Source organism: Oncorhynchus mykiss, chromosome 2 (assembly GCF_013265735.2).
Source record: "Oncorhynchus mykiss isolate Arlee chromosome 2, USDA_OmykA_1.1, whole genome shotgun sequence".
Classification (NCBI taxonomy): domain Eukaryota; kingdom Metazoa; phylum Chordata; class Actinopteri; order Salmoniformes; family Salmonidae; genus Oncorhynchus; species Oncorhynchus mykiss.
In genome coordinates, this window is record NC_048566.1 from 90,126,998 (window position 1) to 90,151,573 (window position 24,576).

Sequence of the window (24,576 nt, forward strand, 5' to 3'; positions counted from 1 at the left end):
TTGAAGAAACTTTCAAAGTTCTGGAAATGTATCAGATTGACTAACCTTCATGTCTTAAAGTAATGATGGACTGTCGTTTCGCTTTCCTTTTTTGAGCTGTTCTTGCCATAATATGGACTTGTTCTTTCACCAAATAAGGCTATCTTCTGTATACCACCCCTACCTTGTCACAACACAACTGATTGGCTCAAACACATTAAGAAGGAAAGGAATTCCACAAATGAACTTTTAACAAGGCACACCTGTTATTTGAAATGCAGTCCAGGTGACTCATGAAGCTGGTTGAGAGAATGCCAAGAGTGTGCAAAGCTGTCATCAAGGCAATGGGTGGCTACTTTGAAGAATCTCAAATATAAAATAAATGTTCAACTTTTTTGGTTACTACATGATTCCATATGTGTTATTTCATAGTTTTGATGTCTTCACTATTATTCTACAATGTAGAACATAGAAAAAAATAAAGAAAAACCCTTGAATTAGCAGGCGTGTCCAAACGTTTGACTGGTACTGTATATTTAAAAAAAAAATGTATTTTTGTTAGGAGAGGCTACTTTTTTTGTTGCCTCAGGGAAATGTTGTTCAGTAGACGACTTTTCAGGGCAATATAATGCTCAATGAATGACATATAATTTGATGTAAAATGATGGCCTTGGTCAATGGTATGCCAACATATCCACTGACATTCACAGCCTTCGCAGGCAATGAACACAGGGACATTACATGGGCGAAAGGAGCCTAATCGAGCATACCCTCTGATTGTGATAGTGGGCTTGAGGACAGTGACAGTGTGGGAGGAATGGGCCCCAGAATCAGGTTTGAGAGGCGGTAAAATTTTAGTTTATGCCCAACTTGTATTTTCTCATGAACATTTTTATTTGTTATTATTGATACATTATCAGAAAGCCAAAATCTTCCAAAAAGGAGGAGATGCAATATCTTTTAAAATGATTAAACTGAATGTGTGCAGTAAAAGGAACTAAAAATGATTTTCATATGGCAAGTAGGAGGCACTCTTTCCTCTGGTCTAAAAACAATGCCCCGGTGATCGGGGACATTGCCCTGTGTAGGGTGCCGTCTTTCAGATGGGACGTTAAACTGACTCTCTGTGGTCACTAAAGAACCCATGGCACTTATCATAAGAGTAGAGGTGTTAACCCCGGTGTCCTGGCTAAATTCCCAATCTGGCCCTCATCCTCTCCACTATAACTTATCCCCAGGTCATTGCTGTAAATGAGAATGTGTTCTCAGTCAACTTACCTGGTAAAATAAGGGTACAATTTTGGGGGGAATTACGTGTAGAGAATCATTGTACAATCTAAAATGCTGAGAGATATATTTTCATTAACCAAAAATATTGTATTTTCAGCTGTTTGAGGCTGGTGTACAAAACTGAAAGTAAAGCAAAAGCTAAACTTAAGAATGGGAAGCATATAAATAGTGCACATAGAACAGATCTACCGCTTCTTAGACATGCTTTCAATGAGAGTGACAGATCTATAACTCACTTTTCTACTTCACACAAGAAGTTACATACTGAAGCTTTAAGATGGGAAAAACATGTTTTTTATTAAGTTTTTATAATGTGCTCTTCATGACAGAATGTTCAAATTTGGTGAAATCAAACATCCTTTTTCAACAAGTTACACTACACAAAAAGGATTCACTCCGTGGAACAACTCTTCTACACTTTGAAATATCAAGAAAAAAATGAATAGTGTGTGCGACATCGAATGGCTTAGAATAAAATAGGCTACTTAATGGACAATGCTGTATTATATTTTAATAACCTGAGTGTATTTACTCAAAACGTTAGAGTAGAGATAGGAAACAAGTAGAGATAGAGATAGGAAACAAATGATTCAACAATGTCATTCACAAATTGCTGTAGAATGATCAGATCACACCATGTCAGACATAAAAAGGTATAGTACCAACAATTCTTACAATCATATTCTGAGATTACTGGAGCAAAAACAAACATGGCTCTGCTAACTGAGAGAACTCGAAACTTTCTATCAGCTTAATCACAATTTAATCAGTACAGTTTTAGGGAGGATGAAAAAGTCAAGACAAAGTCAAGACATTCCATTATGGAACACAGATAAAAAGTGAAAGCCAGCCTTAACTTCCTTTGTAGCCTTTAAAAAGCGTGCTAGTGGGCTACAAACAGTCTTCTCTCACATCTTGACCCCTCATCATAATCTTTACACTCGTAGAAAAAAAGATGCTAGAACCTAAAAGGGTTTTTCGGCAGTCCCCATAGGAGAACCCTTTTTTGGTTTCAGGTATAACCCATTTGGCTCCAGAGAGGTTTTTTTATTTAAAAAATGTTTTTAACTAGGAAAGTCATTGAAAATAAAATGTTGTTTTTAACTGACTTGCCTAGTTAAATAAAGGTTAAATAAAAAAATCTAATAAAAAGTCAGCTAAGAACAAATTCTTATTTACAATGACAGCCTACCAAACCCTAACGACACTGGGCCAATTGTGCACCGCCCTATGGGACTCCCAATCACAACCAGTTGTGATACAGCCTGGAATGGAACCAGGGGCTGTAGTGACGCCTCTTGCGCTGAGATGCAGTGCCTTAGACCACTGCGCCACTCTGGAGCCCATGAATAGTTGCAGTTCTACATGGATCCCAAAAAGGGTTCTCCTATAGGGACAGCCGAAGATCCCTTTTCAAAGAGTGTAGGACACATCGGGTATTCTCTCAGTTCACCATCAGGTGAGACCATGCAAAATGCCTATTCTCCAAATAGCTACCAGGGTCAGGTGAGACCATACAAAATCCCTATTCTCCAAACAGCTACTGTAACGGATGTGAAACGGCTAGCTTAGTTAGCGGTGGTGCGCACTAAATAGCGTTTCAATGAGACCTTGAAGTAGTGGTTCCCCTTGCTCTGCAAGGGCCGCGGCTTTTGTGGAGCGATGGATAACGATGCTTCGAGGGTGACTGTTGTTGATGTGTGCAGAGGGTCCCTGGTTCGCGCCCGGGTATGGGCGAGGGGACGGTCTAAAGTTATACTGTTACACTACCATGGTCAGGGCCGTAATCAAGATTTGAGTTTTAGTGAGGTCTGGAAGGAGGGGGGCTGTTTCTGAAATAATTTACTGCAATTATTTACAAATAAAAAAATGTAATATGCTATTTGGAGAAGAGAAAAAACATTAGTTATACAATTGTAATGTTATACCCCTGAAAGTGAGAATATTAGAAATGATTCACACTGACACGTAGCATCAGAGACAAAACAGAAACCTATGACATTTTTTTACTGTATTGTTTGCATTTTAATGTCGGCCTATATGGAAGATATGAAAATATCCACATGGCCTATATGAAACATATCTTATTTTTTTTTAAGTTCTTAACTTGTTTGATGAGATTAGTACAGATTTCCTCAGGGGACCCCACAAGGGGCCCCAGCCCCATGTTTGGGAACCACTGTACCAACCCCTCTGCTTGCTTCCTCTGCTTTACCAGCCTTCAGCCACACCACTGATCACCACGTCACTGTCTGTCTCGGTAGCCTATGAGAAGTTAGTAATGTATTTCTTACTCAGTTTAACGTTAGCTTCTCCTTCATCCTAGCTGGCTAAGTAATACTTGCCAGGAAACCTTCAACATTACTGCAATAGAAGTCTCTGGTGGCAGGTATAAGCGACTATTTACAGTATCAGTTGTGCACTCTTTCTCCGAAAGTCGGTTTTTGTTTGTATTGGGATGTCTGTAGAGTCGCGGGACAGTTTTTTCCGGTATCTCGCAAACACACTGTCTGCGGGGTCTCTAGTTGCTCAATTGAGCGGGCTCCGAGCTGGGGTAGGACGTTTCACCTCTCAGGCCCTCGGCCTGTGCCGTGAGAGGGCAGAGTTAAACGTTTGAGAGAGTGGTGAATATACTGCTACAAAGGCAAACTTTTGCTTCGCAAGTCCCAACTTTACATATTCGTTATACTTCTTCTTATTCCCCACTTTAAATTCTCGTCATACTTTTTATTAGGTGGTACTTGCAAAGCAAAAGTCCCGACTTTAATCTTCGTCATACCTCTTTTTCTTATTATTCTTCTTCTGCATGCTACTCCTTACACCGTTTTAGCTAGAAAGCCATTCAAACTTTTAAAATATGCAGACTGTTCTGGAATAATGTGCTTGCATTCAACTTTTTAAATATTATTTATACTTTTTAAACTACCGGTATACATTTGTGTCTTTCTTTTTGTCCATCTTCATTCAACATTTCAACATTCTGAAGCTATTCATTGTGACATCATCACTTCCAACTTCCGTTCCCTGTAAATGCAACTTTTGACACAAATCAGCTACTTTGACCACTTTGCGAAACACTTACACAAAAAGTTAGAGGGCATGACATCTTCCTCTACTTCTCTGCTAATCTAAAATAATAACAAAATTATTTGGTACCAATCAAACGTTACAGCTGTTTAAGTGACCGCATCAACAACATCTTCTGTAACTTTTTTATAAACAACTGACATTTTGACCACTTTCCGAATAAGTTAGAGAAAAAGTTAGAGACTATGCCATCTTTGTCTACTCTGCAATTCAAATCTGTCTGCGGAACAAACATTTCCGCAATGGATCTAACATACAGCTGTTTTTGTAGGAGTTTAGAGTGACGGGAAAAAAAGAAGCTAACATCAGCTAACAGGTTTCTCATGTCTCAATAAAACTTTTTTTTGTTGTAAAATGTAACCTTTATTTAACTATACAAGTCAGTTAAGAACACATTCTTATTTACAATGACGGCCTGCCAACTCATCATTGATCAGCTCAAACGGAGCTGTTGCTATAGATACTATGGTTGCTATGGATACTCATACAATTTAGAGTAAACGCTTACAGCTGTTTGTCAGAGTTTAGAGTGACAAAAAGCAGCTAACTAACGTCAGCTAACAAACAGCTCTTTCATATCGCATCATTGAGCAGCCCAAACGGGAGCCGTTGCTATGGATACCCATGCATTACAATGGCAAAAAAAAGGGGGGCCACTGACTAGAATGGTAACACAATTCTAGACCTATCTCATTTTTTAACGCTTAAGCTATAGTATACCACAGTATGAGTCATAATACCCATAAAACCTTGAGGTCAAACACGGAAATTGTTCCAACTGTTTTTGCACCATTCATTTTTCCATAGGTGATTTTAGAACCACTTCATATAAGGTCTGTGTTTCATATAGGCGTACCCTGGCTTGATGTTTGGATGACCGTGTAAATCTCTCTCGGACAAGGTAACTTTTATCAATATTTTCACCTGCATTTACCCCATCTAAATGAAATGCTAACTAGCCGCTAATGTGACTATCATACAGAACTACACATCCTGTCTCAAGCTTTGACTTCATCACCCAAGGCAGTGTTTCAAGGGTTGGAAAAACCTCCACATTTCTTCATGCAAACTCACGCCAACAAGTAGCAAGTAACCTACCAAGTCAAGCCAAATAGAATAACATAGCCTTTTTGTAGTTTCTCGATTACATCATTGAAGTTGTGTACTTATCATGTTGATTGTTGTTCAGAATTTTTCAAATTACCTACCGTAGCATTTTTTAAAACTAGATTTTTGAAAATGACCCTGGCCTTTATAGCTAGCTAGCCTACCTTAGGTATCTATGTTGATAGAAGCAAGGATGGTTCTGTGCTATGTACCGGATTATAACCACTACTCCAATAAGGACACATGCATTTTATCGTTTTCCAACCTCTAAGAGCCGTCGCTGGAGCCGTGTGATAAGCTAAGCCGTTTGCTAGCTGTTAACAAACTATTTTGGGTAATAAGTCAAAGATCTGTGGTTAGCTAGGTGCTTATGAAAATTAACTACATAACCACTGACTGTAGTTACGTGTATAACACCGGTTACCTTTCTTACAAGTAAAAAGAAAACCAGCATAGGCTAGCAAAATTACTGTTGTGACCTTTTATTATTGACAAGCCAGCTAGTTAACCTTAGCTCACAGTTCTTGTAGTAATACTTTTTGATGTAGTGATATTGCTAGCTAACGTTAGCACAGCACCATGGCAAGGATCGTTAACTAGCATGTCACCACGTAGTAAAGTCTGACTACATGAACGATGAGCTAATGTTAACTAGCTAAATATCGCCAGGTGGGCTAGCTAGTTAGGCACCTTGGTTGGCTAGCTAGCTACATTAGTATGTTGAAGCAGCGATTACAGCCTCGAGTTTTCTTGGGTATGACACTACAAGCTTGACACACCTGCAGATCCTCTCAAGCTCTGTCAGGGTGGATGGGGAGCATTTCTGTACAGCTATTTTTTTTAGGTCTCTTCAGATATGTTAGATAGGTTCAAGTCCGGGCTCAGGACATTTAGATACCAGTCCCGAAGCCATTCCTCCTGCGTTGTCTTGGCTGTGTGCATAGGGTCATTGTCCTGTTGAGGTGAACCTTCGCCCCAGTCTGAGCTCTCTTGGTTTCATCAGACCAGATAACCTTTTTTCTCAGGGTCTGAGAGTCCTTTAGGTGCCTTTTTGCAAACCCCAAGCGGGCTATCATGTGCCTTTTACTGAGGAGTGGCTTTTGTCTGGCCACACTACCATAAAGGCCTGATTGGTGGAGTTCCTCAGGGATGGTTGTCCTTCTGGAAGGTTCTCTCATCAACACAGAAGAACTCTAAAGCTATGTCAGAGTGACCATCAGGTTCTTGGTCACCTCACTGACCAAGGCCGTTCTCCCCGATTGCTCAGTTTGGCCGGGCGGCCAGCTCCCAAACTTCTTCCATTTAAGAATGATGGAGGCCACTGTGTTCTTTTTTGACCTTCCAAGCTGCATATATGTTTTGGTACCCAACCCCCAGATCTGTACCTCGCCACAATCCTGTCTTAGAGCTCTACAGACAATTCCTTCGACGTCATGGCTTGGTTTTTGCTCTGACATGCACTGTCAACTGTGGGACCTTATATAGACAGGTGTGTGCCTTTCCAAATCATGTCCAATCAATTGAAATTACCACATGTGGACTCCAATCAAGTTGTAGAAAAATTACAAGGATGATCAATAGAAACAGGATGCATCTGAGCTCAATTTGGAGTCTCATAGCAAATACATATAAATAAGGTATTTCTGTTTTTTATTTTGCATAAATGTTCATTATGTCATTATGGGGTATTGTGTGTAGATTGATAGGGGAAAAGTTGTATTTAATCAATTTTAGAATAAGGCTGTAATGTAACAAAATGTGGAAAAGGGGAAGGGGTCTGAATACTTTCCGAATGCATTGTATATCTGCACAGTATGTTTGTGTATGGTTCTCATGATTTAGGATTGGGTGTTGAGGGACCACTTGTCACGTTGTCCAAGGTGTGTTTGTGTTAGGATAAACAATACATTTTCTGTCCAGATAAAGATGGTGATACAGCATTGAAAAAGACCCACCACATCCCTCAGGCCATCCGGTGCATGGACATCTTGTGCCAGTGTGATCCAGCACGAGAGTCAGTTGTAGAGGCTACAGCCGATCGAGCATGCGGACGGACAGGTCAGTAACTAATCAAATGTGATACAATATTGTGTAAAACATTGAATTTATAGATTGACTTTTGTCTCCCCTTTTTCCCATGTTTTTCCCCATGTTTTAGACATGAGGCATGACATGCAGAACATCTTCAGGCTCCGCCCATGAGAAGCAGTGCATGATGTTCAATGCCACCCTCCTTAAGGAGATCTGGTGGAAGTAATGGCTCTCCCATTCTTAGATGTATTCTCTCTCTCTTGCTCTCTGTCTAGTTAAGCAGTCCAGATGATTTTCGTAGGGTGTGTCCAATCCAACTCTACTTACTTCTTATTTGGACTCCAATGGAAACATTGAAGTTTCAGGCATCTCCACCATGGCACAATTACAGAATGTTCTCACTGAGGTGCATCTTGTGGGCTAAATGTTTTTCCCATACAAACCACAGAAACTGTTTTGTTTTACGAATGCATCTGTGGTACAATACAGACAATCTGACAACCACTGTTGGTCCTCCTTAGTGATCTCGCGACTCAGATGGTTAACTTTCCTCTTGAGATTTAGAATCAGAAATACAGTCGTATAGCTCACCGCAAGACTTCACCTCCTTCGGGGCAAATAGTATCCTAGACTGTCCTGATCATCTACGTGAGCATTACAGATAAATCCTCCATCCCATGGTTTTTCAGCTCAGCATTTTGAGGGAAACATTTGCCAGAAGTGGTGACCTCCGTGTTCTAAGAAAATGGAGTGCTTCAACTCTTTGTCCAGTGAGTGAGGCTTGCCTCCATAGCCTTTAGTTAGTAGCCTAGTTGTGGTTCTTGTTAGTCCCACCAGGTGTTTCTTCAGGCTGTTGGGGACTGGCTCAACATTTTCCCCACACAAATCACAAAGACAGTTTGAACATGACTAGTTAAATGACTGACCGACTTGACTTAAGCCCATGGCTCCTATAAGTCAGGGCTTCCCCAAATACGGTCCTAGGTCTCTGTTGCACATCACTTTCCTGTCTGACTTTAAGGTTTGATGCGTCAACTGGATGGTCATTGACTGTACTGACGTAGAAGTTGCTACTCCAAGTTAGAAGGATCTGCAGAAGTAAACCTACTCAGTGTACCGTTCAATGCACTCCTTCAAGCTACTCCTGGAAGTTGCAACTAATGTGGTTTTAACATACTGCAGCGACCTGTATACAGTATCTGTGTCAGACAACACTAAAAACAACAACCATACAGAAATACACAAGATAAATAATGGGATCAGTACTTTCCTATACTTTTCATATGAGGACTAGTGCAGTTTTTCCATAAACTTTTAATTGATCACTTTGTATTTTATCACTTGACTTATCAATTACAATGGGAAGGATCATACAAATGAAGACTGTGAATGCATATAGCTTTGTGACAGTAGTTCCCAACCTGAGGTACTAGGACCCCTGAAGGTTCTTGGCCTACCCACAGGGGGTACTTGAGAAGACTCATGAGACCATAGGCCTAATGGTAAAATGCACATGTGGGCGTACTTTAAGGGTACTCCGGGCAGAGAGAAATTCAATTGGTGATACTGTAGCCGAAAACGTTGGGAACTACTACTCTATGACAGACCACTCCTAAAAAGTAAATTTGAAGATTTGTCTCTGGATGTCTCAACAATAAATTTGTCAATAGATTTTTTTGATTCATTCTCATCAATGACAACATTCTAGAACTGAGTTATCACTCATCTAAGTCTGGTATCCACACTGTATTGCTAAGATGCTCAAACTTTTCTTAATAGCTACACTCACCAACACAGGATAAACTTTATCCCTCATGCTGGCCCTGACCAAACCGGTATGTTGCCCTTCATCATAGCTGCACTTCTCCACATGGCCAGACTTATCAGTAGTCTTTCCACCTTTTAATGCTCAAGCTCATCCTTCAAAAAATGCCATAAGGTCTGAAATAGAGACCAAAGTCAACATACTGTACAAACAATTATACAGGCTAAGTAAAAACATATAGTTTTGTATCTACTGCTCTGCTAACTAGCTAGCTAAAGTGTAGTCAGTGGGTAGCTAAGACAGAGAGAAAGGGGACTGAAGAAGTTCAACACATTTAATTCAATTCATTTTAATACAGCAAATGGATTCCTCATTGATTGGGCACAGAAGGTAGCTGACAGGGTCGGCTAGAGATGACGTGCAGAAGCTTCCTGCAGGAATTTGTAGTCTCGCGTGAGGTCTTCTCTGTTGCTAATTAGCATTTAACAATTTTGAGAGTAAACAATTTTGAGAGTAAATATATTGATCAAACTCACCTTGTCCGAGAGAGAAATGACACGGTTATGAAAATGTCACGCTAAGGTAAGTCTACACAAAACACATACTTCATTTGAAGTGTTTCTAAAATCTCATTTGGGAAAAATGAATGGTGGAAAAACAAATTGTATTACAACGCACCCACTGTGGGGCTCAATTAACTCCAAACCAATGCTGAGATGTTTAGACTCACCCTACTTAGATTGTGTGTCAAAACATTTTTGATACTGTATACACTTAATATAAATATAAACACAACATGCAACAATTTGAAAGATTTTACTGCGTTACAACTCACATAAGGAAATGAGTCAATTGAAATAAATAAATGAGGCCCTAATCTATGAATTTCACATGACTGGGAATGCAGATATGCATCTGTTTGTCACAGATACCTTAAAGAAAAAGTAGGGGCGTGGATCAGAAAACAGTATTAGCAACAGAGAAGACCTCATGCAAGACCATAAGCCTACTTTAGCATGACACATCTCCTTTGCATAGAGAAGGACAGCACAATTCTCCAAAATAACGTTGAAGAGGCTTATGGTAGAGAAATTAACATTCAATTATCTAGAAACAGCTCTAGAGGACATTCCTGCAGTCAAGCATGCCAATTTCACACTCCCTCAAAACTTCAGTCATCTATGGCATTTTGTTGTGTGACAAAACTGCATATTTTAGAGTGGCCTTTTATTGTCTCCAGCACAAGGTGCACATGTGTAATGATCATGTTTAATCTTTTTTTTGATATGCCACACTTGCCAGGTGGAGGGATTATCTTGGCAAAGGAGAAATGCTCACTAACAAGGATGTAAACAATTTTTTTGCACAACGTTTTTGCGAAATAAGCTTTTAGTGCATACATTTTGCGTTATATTTTTGTTCAGTGTAATTCAAATGCAAATTAATTTATGCAAATGTTAAAAGGTTATAGTAATAGACACTCTTACACACACACACACACACACACACACACTTGTGGGGCCCCTCACCTCAGAAACAATACATTTTAGTGGCCCCCCTCCTGACGACAGAGATAAAAAAAGAAGTATTAAAGTAAAAAAAACGTACATTATGTCATGGAGTGAAGAGAACATTTTGTAGTTTTACAGCTAATTTCTTGAAATGAATGATACTTGAGTGAGAGTGACTAACAAAATCAATGGGGGCCCCCTTGAGGTCAGGGCCCCTGGGCAATCAAAAAAAAATAAAAAATGCTGACATGGCTAATTGAGTGACTGTCAGTGACTGACATAACAAGTAAATTAAAACCCCAACTGAGTTCCTAAACATTTAAAATATAAACATTTTGGGGGCCTGGGGCACTATGCGGCTGCTTACATACACACACCCACCCACCCACCACTTGTGCTACTGCAATACTTTACTAAAATGACCCTGCTACCAGTCACTTTCTTGTAATCCCTGCCTATGTAGCTCATTGGGATGTGTGAAATTTACTCCTCAGTCTAGTGTCCACACTTGCTTCAGAGAATATCTATCTTTTCGAAATAGAACGTAAACTCCTGAGAATGTAAACTTGTGAGATCAGGCTTCAGTATCCTTGCACATTGAATATGTGGTACTGGCACTGACCTTGTATATGGCTTCCTCTCTTATTTCTCGAACTGCACAGGTATCCTACTTTTTGAAGTGATTGGGTTGACAATCATGCAGGCTGGCATAGCTGCAACAAACAGAACATGCACATTCTTACAACTAAACTGGTATGGCAGCTTCAAAGTCAAATAGGGTGCCCCTTTGGTCCGTCAGTTTTCCACTGGGTAGAACTCTGAAACGTTTTTATAACACCCACAATTCCTGTTCTTAAAATACTTTTGGATTATGGTCTAGACCACTGATGTATATAGCATATTAACGATGTAGACCTGGATGTGCAAACTTGACCTGAATCTGACATTGTCACCCGGGTGACCTCATGGAGCGCCCTCCATAGTCACGTGCGTCTTGAAGCTTTATACCGAACACACTCTTCACGTCACTTCGATACGAAGTGATTTTCGTACCAGGTTAGGATATCATTTTGGCAAACCCTAACTCTTTTCCTAACCCCAATCTCAGTCTCCTAACCTGTTACGAAAAAGTAACTTCGGTATCGAAGGGCCGTGAAAAGAGTGTTCCCCTTTTTACAGAAGATACTCGAGGCCATCATGTCCAACAAGGTGGAATATGCCTTCCCTGCAGGAGACGAAAGCGATGGGAGCAACGACGAGTGGGACATTGGATTTTCAAAGTCGATAAAGGTCCCCTTAATTGAGGTGACACATATTTCCTATTTGTTTCTCCAATAATTTCGTATCTGTCATCTTGCGCTCGAGCCAGCTAAAATGCTAATGCCAGCTAGATAACTATAGTTAATGTTTAAGATGAATTGGCTAGGTATTTGCCAGCTCTGTTGAATGCGCAGTAACTTGTCAGGTTCTCGTTTGATTATGATCCAAGACAACCATTTATCTTTAGTATTTGTATTGTTTAGTTACGATACTTTTTTAAATCTAGCTAGCTAGCTATTGCGTGCATGTAACAGTGTGAGAGGAAGATGGTAAATCCAATCCAGCAGGTGGCGACAACTATCCCAGACGGTCTGTCTTGTCTAGTAGTTTGACCAGGCTAGCTTCATGACCTACCTACCAACCAGACAACAATCACTTTTAAAATACAACACACAGTGAAGTACTCATAATTTAATGTACCAGCATTGTGTAATTCATTTCTAACAGAAAGGCATTTCACTGTACTTGTGCATGTGACATTAAAACTTGAAACTAACAGAGCACAGATGCAGGGGTCCCAGAAGCAGAGGATAAGGTCTCCACTTTGAAAAGAGCCATCAACACCAAAGATGTCCAGCTGGTCCAGCAGCTGTTGGACAATGGCAGGTTTTGATAATGAACAGTCAATTCTACATTAGGAAATTGCCATTATGATCTGTTACAATTTTGAAATTGAAGCACCAGTTATACAGTCAGCCTTTTACTGAATATTATAATCTTTGGTTTTAGCCCTCTTGTTCAGGCAATGTTCTGTAAATGACAGTGTTTGCAACCTTTGGTACTGATCTGAGTTATTTTTTAAATCAATTACATTGACGGAAGCTACAATCTATTAGTAGTATTAAAGCTGGTCTACCCCCTAAAAAAAAATAGCGTGTAAACTACCGTTCAAGAGTTGGGGGTCACTTAGAAATGTCCTTGTTTTTGATAGAAAATCAAATTAAATGCAACTACAAATAGCTAGGTGTCTGGTTAGACTGTAAACTCTCCTTCCAGACTCACAATATGCATCTCCAATCCAAAATTAAATCTAGAATTGGCTTCCTATTTCACAACAAAGCCTCCTTCACTCATGCTGCCAAACTTACCCTCTTAAAACGGACTATTCTACCGATCCTTGACTTCGGCGATGTAATTTACAAAATAGCTTCCCTTCCAACACTACTCAGACTGCATCCAATTTGCTATCACAGTGCCCTCCGTTTTGTCACAAAGCCTAATATACTACCCACCATTGCGACCTGTATGCTCTCGTTGGCTGGTCCTCCCAACATATTTGCCGCCAAACCCACTGGCTCCAGGTCATCTATAAGTCTTTGCAAGGTAAAGCTCCGCCTTATCTCAGCTCACTGGTCACCATAGTAACACCCACCTGTAGCACGCGCTCCAGCAGGTATATTTCACTGGTCATCCCCAAAGCCAACACCTCCTTTGGCCCCCTTTCCTTCCAGTTCTCTGCTGCCAATGACTAGAACGAATTGCAAAAATCACTGAAGCTGTAGTCTTATATCTCCTTCACTAACTTCAAGCATCAACTGACAGTGCAGCTTACGGATCACTGTACCTGTACACAGCCCATCTGTAAATAGCACATCCAACTACCTCATCCCTGTATTGTTTTGCACCCTGGTATCTCTACTTGCACATTGTCATCGGCAAATGTATCACTCCAATGTTAATGCTAAATTGTAATTATTTCGCCACTATGGCCTATTTATTGCCTTAACTCCCTAATCTTACTACATTTGCACACACTGTACGTAGATTTTTCTATTGTGGTATTGACTGTACGTTTGTTTATCCCATGTGTAACTCTTTTTTTTTTTTGTCACACTGCTGTGCTTTATCTTGGCGAGATTGCAGTTGTAAATGAGAACTTGTTCTCAACTGGCCTACCTGGTTAAATAAAGGTAAAATAAAAGTCTAAAGAAGGCACAGTTTTATTGCTTCTTTAACTAGAACAACAGTTTTCAGCTGTGCTAACATAATTGCCAAAGTGTTTTCTAATGATCAATTAGCCTTTTTAAATTATACATTTCGAGTAACTAACACAACGTGCCACTGGAACACATGAGTGGTGGTTGCTGATAATGGACCTCTGTAGATATTCCATTAAAAAAATCAGCCGTTTCCAGCTACAATAGTCATTTACAACATTAACAATGTCTACACTGTATTTCTTATCAATTTGGTGTTATTTTAAATGGACAAAAATGTGCTTTTTAAAAAATAAGAACATTTCTAAGGGACCCCAAACTTTTGAGTGTGTGTGTATGTGTATGTGTTCATATTTTTAGGGGGTAGATAAGCTTTAATATTGCAGATTGTAGCTTCTATCAATATAATTGTCTGTGTCATTTCCAATCCCCCGTATGTATGTATAAAATAAAATCCTTTATTTTCCCCTAACTCTACCACCCTTCTCTAATTGGAGTAAACTAATGGACAACAACACTTAGGCCTCTACTTCCAGCTTATACATACTATATACATTTTACCCATCTGTGGTCTTTGTGCCTAGTAAGATAGCTAAGTGCTGTAACTCTGTATGGACTGGTTTAACCTTTCTAATCCCTGCCTTGTTAGGCCTGGATGTGGAGACCAGGCTGGGGTTTGAGTGGACACCGCTGATGTGTGCTGTGCACATGGCTCACTATGACATCGCCAAGCTGCTGCTGGACAGAGGGGCCAGTGCTAACTTCAGCAGAGGTGAGAAAGACCTGTCATATTATGTTAGCTGTATTCAATACCATGCCCTCACCAGCACTCAGATGTTGACAATGTCCTGGTGCACTACAGGTGTGATGTGTTGCATTGTAGTTGAACAAAAGTGCAGCCTTATTCTAACACAAGTTAATAGACCTAAATGTTGAATCATTCCGCCAGGGAGTTATTTTTGGGACTTCATGGTTTTTCAGGGTTTCATAGACAGGTGTGTGATCTAGAATTTGACTCATTGCTGCCAGACTCTTTCACATCATCCAGTTTATGCAAGTCTCTGCTTGTAGAAGAGATTCTCTGCTCTACCCACCTCTGTAGAGACTGAGAGCAATAAAGAGAATGCTCCCGCTGACTACATCAGCCCGTCAGAACACCCACAATGGACAAGGAAAGGAAGGAATTCTGTGATATCGAACGACACAAGCCTTATCTTCCCATCCTCCGACGTGCCACTTCAGCTTTCCTTGATGAAGCACACACACACTGCACTCGAAGCACACACATGCACACCAACGCACACACAGTGATACAGAGTGACCCCCCCCCTCCACTTCTCACACCTTCTTTCAATTTCCACACGTGTCCCGGCCAAAGACTGGAGAGCGAATTAGAAGCCTCGCTACATAGTTCATCTGCCATTACTTAATATCTATGACGTTAAAGAGGAACCGTCGAAAAACATGCTGCTAATCCGCCGGTGTTTTCAGTTTACAGCTTTGACTGTTTCATTCCTCTTGTCTTTCTCTCTATCTCTCGTGGAGAAATTGAATGTATCTGTTGTATTGGTGATCTTGGAAAGGGAGACTAGAGTTTAAGTCATGGATAGACTGGGGACAGTGCTACCACATTTGGATGTTACAGGTGTCTTTGTCTGTGTGTATGTTATTCCAGTCAGTACATACGACAGGGGTGTGTGTGTGTGTGTGTGTGTGTGTGTGTGTGTGTTTACACACACCGTGGCGGCGTCTGTTGCCAGAGGCTTTGAAAGGAAACAATTAAACGGGAGAGCGGCGGTCACTTCCTATTTTGTGTTTCTCCAAGAGAGAGAGAAAGAGAGGGGGAGGAATGCAGGAGTGATTGATAAAGCTGGTACACAGAGCGTGGTGCTGTCGTCATAGCACTAGGCCAACCCCAGACTTTTATTTATTTTCCCCGGTCCACTGCAGACGCAAACCGTCAGTCTGGTTGCAACTGCCCTCAATGATTGCTCCCACCTAAAACATACTCACAGACACGTACACTCCACACACGCACACAGTCAGTCCATGCCGAAACAGGAATTCAGCAGATTGCCATCACTCTTGTGTTCCGAGTCTGAGATGTCAAGACAATGCCACTGAAGTCAACACCACAGTTCCCGAGTTAAGATAAAAGGATATCGATCACATCATTGTTCACAGGGCCAATTTCAAAATTATATTTATTATGCTGCCTCATCCTGCAATGTCTGGTTTCTTATTATTGTAATGACTATTGATTGAATGTCTAATGTGATGTTTTATCCATTGACATTGGTTTTGTTGTCATTGAATTGTGTCTAGTTAAATGATAGTCATGAGATTATGCATGGACTGAATATTCTGCCCCAGTACTAATGCTCTTTGTGTGTTACATAGACCAGTACACTGTACTGATGGCTGCATGCACAGCTTCTGCCAGTGAGGACAAGATCGTCCAGTGTGTGGAGCTGCTCTTGTCCAGAAACGCTGATCCCAACACATTCACCAGGTGAGAGAGACGGTGTATGTGCCTGTCTTTGTCATGTTTTGAGTATCTCTGTGTGGATTTTCATGTCATTTCATCATAAGACATAGTACATGTTATACTCTGCAGCACAGGGACTGATATGGGCTCCAGAGTGGCGCAGCGGTCTAAGGCACTGCATCTCAGTGCAAGAGGCGTCACAACAGTCCATGGTTCGAATCCAGGCTGTATCACATCCGGCCGTGATTGAGAGCCCCATAGGGGCAGTGCACAATTGGCCCAGCGTCGTTTGGCCAGGGTAGGCCGTCATTGTAAATAAGATTTTTTTTCTTAACAGACTTGCCTAGTTAAAAAGGTTAAATAAAAAATTAAACAATATAATATAGCCTCTGATGGCCAAGCTTGTGAAACACTACTACAGTATGTATTTCCTTTTAGCCACAGGACCACACTGTTATGTTGGCATGGCATAATAGACGTGAACAGCAACATGTTATTACATTCATTAAGGGTTAGAGTTCCCATTCATCCACTGTTTTATTCATTTAGACATGATTTACTGTGATGTAATGTACCAGGACTGAAGCAGTGTTTCCTGTTGCCTGGCACCATGTCTTGACCCTGGCTTTGACCACCTTGTGACATTCTCCTGTGCTGTCCAGTGTCCCTGTTCACCACTATACCACTTGGAGTACAGTGTGTGTTTGTCTCAGTACAGTACAGTGTGTGTTGGTCTGCATTTATCTTTTGTGTGGAATGCCCTGTTATGGCATTTGCATGCACACATACCCAGATCCCCTTCAGACAGACAATAAACACTTACAGAGCAGGGGGGGAGAAGGACTAAACAAGAGTAAGAGAAGCCCTCCTCCACACCACCTAAACACACTGTACTGCCTGATGCTGCCCAGACACAGAGGGAGGGAGGGAGAGCAGGCAGGGAGAGAGCAGGCAGGGAGGGAGGGAGAGCAGGCAGGGAGGGAGGGAGGATTCTGGAACCACTTACACGTTGTCATTATCGCTGGACATTTCTCATGGCAAGTCAAGGAGAAAGCTCCGAACTTAGCCTTCTCCCCTCCACCTCCATTGCCCTTCGCCCACCCCTCACAAACTCTCCGTCACCCTTGTCTTATGCCGTTGCCCGTGCCACACACAACCCCATCCCTCCTACACACACATACACTGTCCTGAAAGCGAGCGAGAGCAGGCGGTAGGAAATTGATTGTTTCCTCTCCAGACAAAATATTTGAAGAACGGTAACGAGAGACAGAAGGGATGTGTACGAGAAGAAAGGGGGGAAGAACGGAGTTACAACAACAGGAGGGGAAGAAAGAGGATCAGGGGTTCTTGTGGGTAGAGAGCTATGGCCTTAACCTCTGAGTATTTGACCAGCAATTCACACCAGATGCATTTCTTTCCCTCAGCATCATAAACAAATGAACATTTAAAGATGGTGTGTTTGTTCAGGAGCAAGATGTGGGGTCCACTCTCTCAACCTACAGCAGGGATTATCAACTACATCATTTTTTTTCTTGAGTGGATGGTCAGGGGCCGGAACATAATTTCAGATAATTTGTAGACTGCAAATTGACTGCAAGAAGCCCAAACATATATAATATTGGACTAAAACACAACCTTTTCAAATATTGCTTGCATTTATATATAATGCGTGGGAATACTTTGGAACAGATTTCCAAAATACTAATAATTTGGAGCTGATTTTCTTATTTTTTTAATATATGTTTATCATTTTTAAATATATGTATATATTTTGCTCAGAACTTAGGAGGGCCATATAAAATCAGTTTGGGAACCGTGGCCTACAATAACCTGGATCATTGGATGGTGCAGCAAAGTGAGGTCCTTTTGCATACACAATATTACATACACTGAGTATTAGAGGTCGCCCGATTAATCGGAATGGCCGATTAATTAGGGCCGATTTCAAGTTTTCATAACAATCGGAAATCGATATTTTTGGGCGCCGATTTTTATTTATTTTATTTTTTTGACCTTTAACTAGACAAGTCAGTTAAGAACACATTCTTATTTTCAATGACGGCCTAGTTAAATAAAAAAAAACCTGTCTGGAACCAAATGGGTTATACCTGAAACAAAAAAGGGTTGGGTTAACTGCCTTGTTCAGGGGCAGAATGACAGATTTTCACCTTGTCTGCTCAGGGGATCCAATCTTGCAACCGTACAGTTAACTAGTCCAACGCTCTAACCATTGCACTCCACGAGGAGCTTGCCTGTTACGCGAATGTAGTAGAAGCCAAGGTAAATTGCTAGCTAGCCTTAAACTTACCTTATAAAAAACAATCAATCATAATCACTAGTTATAACTACTAATCCAGTTTAGCAGGCAATATTAACCAGGTGAAATTGTGTCATTTCTCTTGCGTTCATTGCACGCAGAGTAAGGGTATATGCAACAGTTTGGGCTGCCTGGCTCATTGCAAACTAATTTGCCAGAATTGTACATAATTATGACATAATATTGAAGGTTGTGCAATGTAACAAGAATATTTAGACTTAGATAAAATACAGAACGGTTCCGTATTTCACTGAAATAATAAACGTTTGTTTTCAAAATTATAGTTTCCGGATTCGACCATATTAATGACCAAAGGCTCGTATTTCTGTGTGTTATTATGTTATAATTTAGTCTGATTTGATAGAGCAGTCTGACTGAGCAGCTTTCGTCCGTTTTGCCAGCAGCTCTTCGCAAGCACAGCTCTGTGTTTGACTTCAAGCCTATCAGCCTAATGGCTGGTGTAACCAATGTGAAATGGCTAGCTAGTTAGCTGGGTGTGCGCTAATAGCGTTTCAAACGTCACTCGCTCTGAGACTTGGAGTAGTTATTCTCCTTGCGCTGCAAGGGCTGCGGCTTTTGTGGAGCGATGGGTAACGCTGCTTCGAGTGTGGCTGTTGTCGATGTGTTCCTGGTTCGAGCCCAGGTAGGGGCGAGGAGAGGGACGGAAGCTATACTGTTACACTGGCAATACTATATTTCCTGTAAGACCATCCAATAGTCAAAGTATATGAAATACAAATGGTATAGAGAGAAATAGTCCTAGAAATACTATATTAACTACAACCTAAAAACCTCTTGCTTGGAATATTGAAGTCTCATGTTAAAAGGAACCACCAACTTAGATATGTTCTGAGCAAGGAACTTAAACATTAGCTTTTTTACATGGCGCACATACATGGTGCATATGGGCACATATTACTTTCTTCTCCAACACTTTGTTTTTGCATTATTTAAACCAAATTGAACATGTTTCATTTATTTGAGGCTAAATTCATTTTATTGATGTATTATGTTCAATTAAGTGTTCATTCAGTATTGTTGTAATTGTCATAATTACAAACATATTTTTAAAAATCTGCCGATTTAATCGGTATCGGCTTTTTTGGTCCTCCAATAATCGTGTATCGGTATCGGCGTTGAAAAATCATCAGTCGACCTCTACTGAGTATACCACACATTAGAAACACCTTCCTAATATTGAGTTATACCCCGTTTTTCCCTCAGAACAGCCTCAATTTGTCAGGGCATGGACTCTACAAGGTGTCGAAAGTGTTCCACAGGGATGCTGGCCCTGTTGACTCCAATGCTTCCCACAGTTGTGTCAAGTTGGCTGGATGTCATTTGGGTGGTGGACCATTCTTGATACACACAGGAAACTGTTGAGTGTCAAAAATCCAGCAGCGTTAGTTCTTGACACAAACCAGTGCGTCTGGCACCTACTACCATGCCCCATTCAAAGGCACTTAAATCATTTGTCTTTGCCATTCACCCTCAATGGCACAAATAAATACACAATCTCTCAAGCCTTAAAAGTCCTTCTGTAACCTGTCTCCTCCCCTTTGTGTGTGTGTGTGTGTGTGCGTGCGTGTGTGACATCAATAGGGGATCATCGGTTTCACCTGGTCAGTCTATAAATGGAAAGAGCAGGTGTTATGATCACATCTCTGGTTTATCCTCTGCGTCCTCTACGGTGTCTGTCCTCTACGGTGTCTGTCCTCTGCGTCCTCTACGGTGTCTGTCCTCTGGCTTTTGAATAACAGGTGAAAAAGTTAAGCATTTTCCTCCAGCCTATAGACCCATCAGTTGGATAAGAGCTGGAAATCAGTTTCAACTGAAACCTTTGATGAGATAAGGACTGTTTGGGATGCAGGATGAGAGTAGGCAGCCTGTGTGTGGTGTGGTCATCCTCTCCAGAGGTTATGAACAGGATATGTACTGATTATAACCTGTCACAATGGTTTCATAGGAAGGGGAGTTTGATCGTTTTATCTGGTAAGGTTGTTTTATCTCTCAAGGCCATTGTTCTCAGAGTTGTGACGTCGGAGTTGTGTTTGCTCAAACCCGTCTACGTATCGATTCTCTGCTCATTTGAAACTGGTGATGAAAAACGCATACAGTACAAACACACACCACCCTTCACTCTCTGGCTGCACCCCACCGTGAGCCAATGACCTTGTCACTGGTTTGCCACTGAGACCAATACCTTAGGCCAAACCTGTTTTTCCCGTCTCTTGTGCTCAGAGGAAGGAAAAATTGAATACCTGGAATGTGTTAGGATGATAGATTACTACGCCCCGACTCACCTAGTTCTAGATGTCACCAATACACACAGATTTACAAACTCTCTCTCTCTCACACACACATCCTCCCTCTGTGTCCCTGGGAAACTTCACTTTTTGTGATGAATGGCCACAGGCCATTCCCACACCTCTGGATTGATGCAGTTTCTCACCCTCTGTTCTGTCAGTGTCGGGTGATTTAAAGTTGAATTGTGTCAGTGGTTGACACTTGCCGGTTTGTTGCTCAACACAATAGGATGGGTAACCAATGGCATGGGCTGCCTCACTCTTTCCCCAAAAATATAGTGTTTTGGGTGTTCCCCAATGATAGAAGGCAGATTAGCAACAACTGACCTAGAGCAGGGTTTCTCAAACTCTGTCCCGCCCCCCTGGGTGCACGTTTTGGTTTCTGCCCTAGCACCACACAGCTAATTCAAATAACCAATTCAAGCTTTGATTATTTGAATCAGCTGTGTAGTGCTAGGGCAGAAACCAAAACGTGCACCCAGGGGGGCCCCAGGACAGAGTTTGGGACTGACCTAGAAGACTGCTTGTTTGGGCCAAACAGTGTGGTGAACCACTAAGTAATGCAGTACTTGCAGTAATTGTTTAACATAGACTACTTACTGTAAGTTACAATATGTTTTATGTCACCCTAGAGGTGTCAAAGCCAAGCGCTGCTTTGTGGAAAATGTTCTCCCTTACAGCATGTTTCCATAGAGAATGTAACCTGGGCAGGTCTGCTGTAGCTGGTCACTCAAGAGTTGAGGGCTTGGTGTCTGTCTCCCTCCAGTGGTTTCAAGTGTTTTAAAGCTGTTCTACCAATCATTCTTTCATACCTAGAGCGGCAGAAGACAAATTGAGATTGGGAGAAAAAAATTCTGTTTCTTAAAAAAAAACATTTAAAAACATAAAGTATCTATTCTATTCCATTTCATTCTTTGATGTCCAATCAAAAACATATTTGGGCCAATGGGTAAAATAGTGTTAATTGTGTAGATAATCCTATAAGAAAGCCATTGGTCCAAACCTCAGGTCTCTCTATTGGAATTTTTACCCTTATAGGATGGCCAGAATTAAGGTGACTAAATCAATGGAGGCCAGATACAGTGCATTCGGAAAGTATTCAGACCCCTTGAATCTTTCCACATTTGTTACATTACAGCCTTTATTCTAAAATTGATAAATTAATTTGTTTCCTCAACCTACACACAATACCCTATAATTACAAAGCGAAAACCGGTTATTATACATTTTTGCAAATTTATAAAAAACCTATTTACATAAGTATTCAGACCCTTTACTCAGTACTTTGTTGAAGCACCTTGAGCAGCGATTACAGCTTCGAGTCTTCTTGGGTATGACGCTACAAGCTTGGCACACCTGTATTTGGGAAGTTTCTCCCATTCTTCTCTGCAGAACCTCAAGCTCTATCAGGTTGGATGGGGAGTGTTGCTGCACAGCTATTTAAAATAAAATGTTATTTGTCACACGCGCCGAATACAACCTTATAGTGAAATGCTTAATTACAAGCCCTTAACTGTTAGCAGTTGATGTTACTCTTCAATAACACAGACCCCAAAGCTTGATGTTACTCCTCAATAACACACACCCCAAAGCAGATCAGGGGGAGGAAAATGGGTTTATTCTTATTCAAAGAGGACAAATCATGCAGGGCAGTAGATGGTAGATATTCATGCTCCCCTGTCCTCAGTGATTCTCTCCCCAGAAAAAAAAAACAGGATGTCATTTATGACTTCCCACCCTAGCCTGTGGCTGATCAATTGTAAGTCCTTGCAGTACAACTGGGCCAATGGCCAAATAAAAAGTATCCTCTAAACTCAGACAAATGAAAACATAGCACACGTAGCTTTGAGTTCAGGACTGACATTCCTAACAGATTCTAAACAGATGTTGAACTGAAAAACAACTATTTCCATTGATCGTTAATTCTCGTCCTCTCATCCTCTGCGTTGTGTATTTATCTTCGACATATTCTTACTCTCCCTAGACCATTTAAAAAAATAAAATAAATACTTGCAATGTATATTTCGAAAACAATAGAAAACATGGAAAACTTAAATCATTCACATTAAACACCTTGCATTTCTATAAAACACAAAGGGAATATTTTACTTGCTGTTACAATAAGAAATATATTTCGAACAAAGTTATAGAAAATAAGTATTAACAGGTGTAATGATGATGTCCCTTACGATTCCGACCACATCCTGTATTAGGAGGAAACTCGCGCACACACACACACACACTATTGTCAAGACAATAATATTAAATTGTCCTATTAGCAAGGTAATCATTCACCAAGTCTTTTAAGTGATCATCTCTTCCACACTGGTATCAGTCCCTCATAGATAACTATTATAAATTATGTTCTGACGATAGTGAGGAATTCTTCCGTTCTAATTTTTCTTCCGTTCCACTAGTTGATAACTTCTCTAATGAACACTTCATTGGTGATCTTGTATCGTTTAAGGTACAGTCCTTGGGTCAAGGGATATTGCTTAAGTTTCAGACGGTAGATTCTCATAGCCTGTAACAAAAAAGTGAAAGTAACATATCCTGGTTTCAAGAGAAATTAGTATTTCACATAGATTTCCCTAAATAAGTACATCAAATCAAATTGTATTTGTCACATACAAATGGTTAGCAGATGTTAATGCGAGTAATAACCAATGAGTAATCTAACCTAACAATTCCACAACTACTATACACACAAGTGTAAAGGGATAAAGAATATGTACGTAATGATATATGAATGAGTGATGGTACAGAATGGCATAGGCAAGATGCAGATGATATCGAGTACAGTATATACATATGAGATGTGTAATGTAGGGTATGTAAACAAAATGGCATAGTTTAAAGTGGCTAGTGATACATGTATTACATAAAGATGCAGTAGATATAGAGTACAGTGTATATACATATACATATGAGATGAGTAATGTAGGGTATGTAAACATTATATTAAGTGGCATTGTTTAAAGTGGCTAGTGATACCTTTTTTACATACATTTCCATCCATTTCCATTATTAAAGTGGCTGGAGTTGAGTCAGTATGTTGGCAGCAGCCACTCAATGTTAGTGGTGGCTGTCTAACAGTCTGATGGCCTTGAGATAGAAGCTGTTTTTCAGTCTCTCTGTACCTGTACTGACCTCGCCTTCTGGATGATAGCGGGGTGAACAGGCAGTGGCTCTCAATGCTCTCGATTGTGCATCTGTAGAAGTTTGTGAGTGCTTTTGGTGACAAGCCGAATTTCTTCAGCCTCCTGAGGTTGAAGAGGCGCCTTCTTCACAACGCTGTCAGTGTGGGTGGACCAATTCAGTTTGTCCGTGATGTGTGCCCCAAGGAACTTAACTTACTACCCTCTCCACTACTGTCCTGTCGATGTGCTGTTTCCTGAAGTCCACAATCATCTCCTTTGTTTTGTTGATGTTGAGTGT

The 24,576-nt window shown here is 40.7% G+C and overlaps 1 protein-coding gene across 3 annotated transcripts in view; it reads left to right on the top strand.

The window, feature by feature from the left end:
• Positions 1–3,542: 3,542 nt before the first annotated feature.
• The window catches only part of asz1 (ankyrin repeat, SAM and basic leucine zipper domain containing 1), a 39,576-nt gene continuing 18,542 nt past the window's right edge, over positions 3,543–24,576 (top strand). Inside the window, exons 1-7 of one of the 3 annotated variants that reach the window (XM_036958738.1) lie at positions 5,008–5,024; positions 5,207–5,257; positions 7,384–7,521; positions 11,950–12,075; positions 12,590–12,692; positions 14,677–14,799; positions 16,428–16,539. In XM_036958738.1, the coding sequence (XP_036814633.1) occupies positions 11,968–12,075; positions 12,590–12,692; positions 14,677–14,799; positions 16,428–16,539 (446 nt within the window). In that variant the 5' untranslated portion in view covers positions 5,008–5,024; positions 5,207–5,257; positions 7,384–7,521; positions 11,950–11,967. Of the gene's footprint in view, positions 3,659–5,007; positions 5,025–5,206; positions 5,258–7,383; positions 7,522–11,679; positions 11,827–11,949; positions 12,076–12,589; positions 12,693–14,676; positions 14,800–16,427; positions 16,540–24,576 lie in introns of those variants that run through there. The other 2 variants (XM_036958742.1, XM_036958735.1) reach the window with 2 other exon arrangements.